General features: G+C 43.9%; 1 protein-coding gene across 1 annotated transcript in view; it reads right to left on the bottom strand.

Moving 5' to 3' along the window:
- Positions 1 to 2,947, bottom strand: part of LOC116701714 (hippocalcin-like protein 1) — an 88,514-nt gene continuing 85,567 nt past the window's right edge. The window contains exons 5-6 of the mRNA XM_032535574.1: positions 2,804 to 2,909; positions 1 to 199 (exon numbers count right to left, since the gene is read on the bottom strand). Of these exons, the coding sequence (XP_032391465.1) occupies positions 33 to 199; positions 2,804 to 2,909 (273 nt within the window). The 3' untranslated portion in view covers positions 1 to 32. The remainder of the gene's footprint in view (positions 200 to 2,803; positions 2,910 to 2,947) is intronic.

The following is a 2,947-nucleotide window of genomic DNA, read 5'->3' as shown; positions in this document are numbered from 1 at the left end:
GATGAGAAACGGGGAAGCATCATGCATTGATTTCAGTGAACTGGTCGCAGCAGGGCGGGGGGGGGGGGGTGGGGGGCGGAGGTCGGGGACGGTGTAATGGGCTTCAGAACTGGGAGGCCGAGCTGGGGTCGCACTGGAGTAGCCGCACGATGGACGGGTCGCTTTGGCACCTTTGATAACTCCTCCAGGGACAGTTTGCCTGCAAGGTAACGGAGAAAGAGAAAACGGGGGGGGGGGGGGCATTATTTTTCAAGAAATTGCAGTAGTTTTCTCTTACCAATTACACGTTGGATCACATAAGCTAAACAACACAGATTGATAGAAATATCTAGGCGTCCATATTGACCAACACATGAATCTTATGTGTTAATATGTTAATATTCCTGCTTAATCAGCTGGTAGAGCTTGTGTGTGTGTGTGTGTGTCCAGGGGCAGCGCAAGGGAGGGGGGGGGGGTGATGGAGGGTGTGGGGGGGCTCTTGGGCTCCAGCCACCAATGTTTTCCCCAGAAGCCCTGAATCACTTCCCCTCTGTCTGTGTGACTGGATCGGCAAATCAATGGAGCAAAATCTTAAAAAAAACAAACAAAAAACTTGTAATTCTTTTTTGAGCATTTTATTTCTAGAGGACAGCTGAAGCCGTGGAGGAGGAACGACACTTGCTGCGTCGAGGACTGAACATCTGCTCTGCCAGGTGAGCTACCCGGGCGCCCAGCTGGCAGTTTAACACGGGGAAAAATATCGCCCGTTCATTCAAAATTCATTCAACTCTACTGGAAGTTGGGTTGAAGATTATATTTGGTGGCAGGAGTGGAAATGAGTCATCCTCAACATGTGTTGTGTTGTGGTTTCAGAAGGATGAAGACCGATGGAGAACAGTTAGATCCAAACAAGGATAGGCTTGACAGGATCATTCTTTGTCTTGGCACCGCTCATGTTTTCCCCAGATTTATTAGCATTCTAATATCAAACGGCTTGAAATATTCTGCATATTGTGCGTAAATGGGAAAATAAAATCTCCCCGACGCAACGTCTGTCTCCATACGCCACTGCCCCACCTGTTCCACAGTAGCATTCTGCCGTTAGCCTCTACTGGAAAGCTAACGTTAGTTTAGCTAACAGCTAATTTGGCTGTTAAAAGTTGTTAAAAGAATATTCATAGAATAAAAATTGTGCATATTATGCAAAAACACTGACACGGTAGCTAACTATGAAAACACCAACTTTGGCTTAGCTCACCCTCTGACCATCCGATTTTTACAAAATTTGATTGGTACCATCTAGGGCCCCTCCTGAGGCGCCCCTTACAGTGGGGTACTGATTGGTTGAGGTGGGCGTGGCCTATGGGTTCCACTTTTGAATTAACCCTTTACACTAAAGTGAATTACTTGAAATCAACAGGGTAGATGTCCAATGGGTAGCTGACCTGACGTACCCAAAATCACACATGTGGACCCCTAGGTGGCGCTACAATGACGTCAAACGTGTTTTTGCCAAGTGAAACATGACTCCCACGTTACACATTAAAAAAAACTCAAAATCCACATGTTCACTGAATCAAGCTGAGTCACCTGATATAGGCCACGCGAATTTCGGCTCAACGTTTTCTTTGCAATAACAATAAGCGCGAAACCAACTTTTTCAAACTCGTCATAGGCCGTATATATATTTACAGTGCATATATATTTACTATTTACATTGTAGATTATCACTGAAGGCATCAAAACTATGAATGAACACATGTGGACTGATGTAGTAACACAAAAGTGATGCTGCTAGAACTCTGGGTGGTATTCATCTGCTCTCTAATCTGAGCTGCTGTTAACTTGTGATTTCTGAGGCCGGTGACTCAGATGAATTTATCCTCCGCAGCAGAGGGGACTCTTGGTCTTCCTTTCGGGGGGGGGGGGGACTCTTGGTCATCCTTTCCTGGGGCGGTCTTCATGTGAGCCAGTTTCGTTGTAGCGCTTGATGGTTTTTGCAACTGCACCTTCATTTCTTAAAGTAATGCTGGCCACTCGTTTCTCTTCCCTTAGCTGATTGGTTCTTGCCATAATATGAATTCTACCAGTCGTCCAATAGGCTGTCGGCTGTATATCCACCTGACTTCTGCACAACACAACTGATGGTCCCAACCCCATTAATAAGGCAAGCAACTCCACTAATTAACCCTGACTAGGCCCACCTGTGACGTGGAAACCATTTCAGGTGACTGCCTCATGTTTTCAGTTTGTTAAGTTCATAATTCCACATGTGTTCGTTCATAGTTTTGATGCCTTCAGTGATGATCTACAATGTAAATAATCATGAAAATTAAGGAAACGGATTGAATGAGAAGGTGTAACCAAACTTTTAGCCTGTACTATGTGTGTGTGTATATATATATACATACACACAGTATATATTGGAGGGTCGTGTGCTATATTGTATTATTAGTCATTTCAAATACATGAGGAACATATCTAATTGCAATTATTTTGACTGATTTTGCGATTTGATTCACAATATTGGGGGGAATGATACTTATTGTATCATTATTCTGATTTTCATTGAAAAGAAATGCATAATAACATTTTTATAGTGTAATTTTTGCAAGTTTCTTTCCTTTGTGTAGGCTCAGATTTGTCTCTGCAGCACAACAATACTTCATTCAGAATGGTTTGACGCACATTCCGCCAAAAGAAATATGAACAAATATTGTTGATCCCCTCTGGATTTGGATATTGCACTAGTCCATGGTGCGATTTTGATAACGATTAACTGTGCAGCCCCAATTTCAAAGACGTTACCGTTTCCTCCTCTCACCGTCATTATTGAGGTCCATTTGTCTGAAGATCTTATCCGTCCTCTTCTCTGGCGTGGATTCATCCTCGGGCATCTTCATCACAGACGACACCATCTTGTAGATGGCCTGATAGACGGAGCCAGAGAAAGGAGGAGAGAGACGGG

Source organism: Etheostoma spectabile, chromosome 14 (genome assembly GCF_008692095.1).
Source record: "Etheostoma spectabile isolate EspeVRDwgs_2016 chromosome 14, UIUC_Espe_1.0, whole genome shotgun sequence".
NCBI classification, from domain to species: domain Eukaryota; kingdom Metazoa; phylum Chordata; class Actinopteri; order Perciformes; family Percidae; genus Etheostoma; species Etheostoma spectabile.
This window is presented reverse-complemented; position numbering and strand designations above follow the sequence as displayed.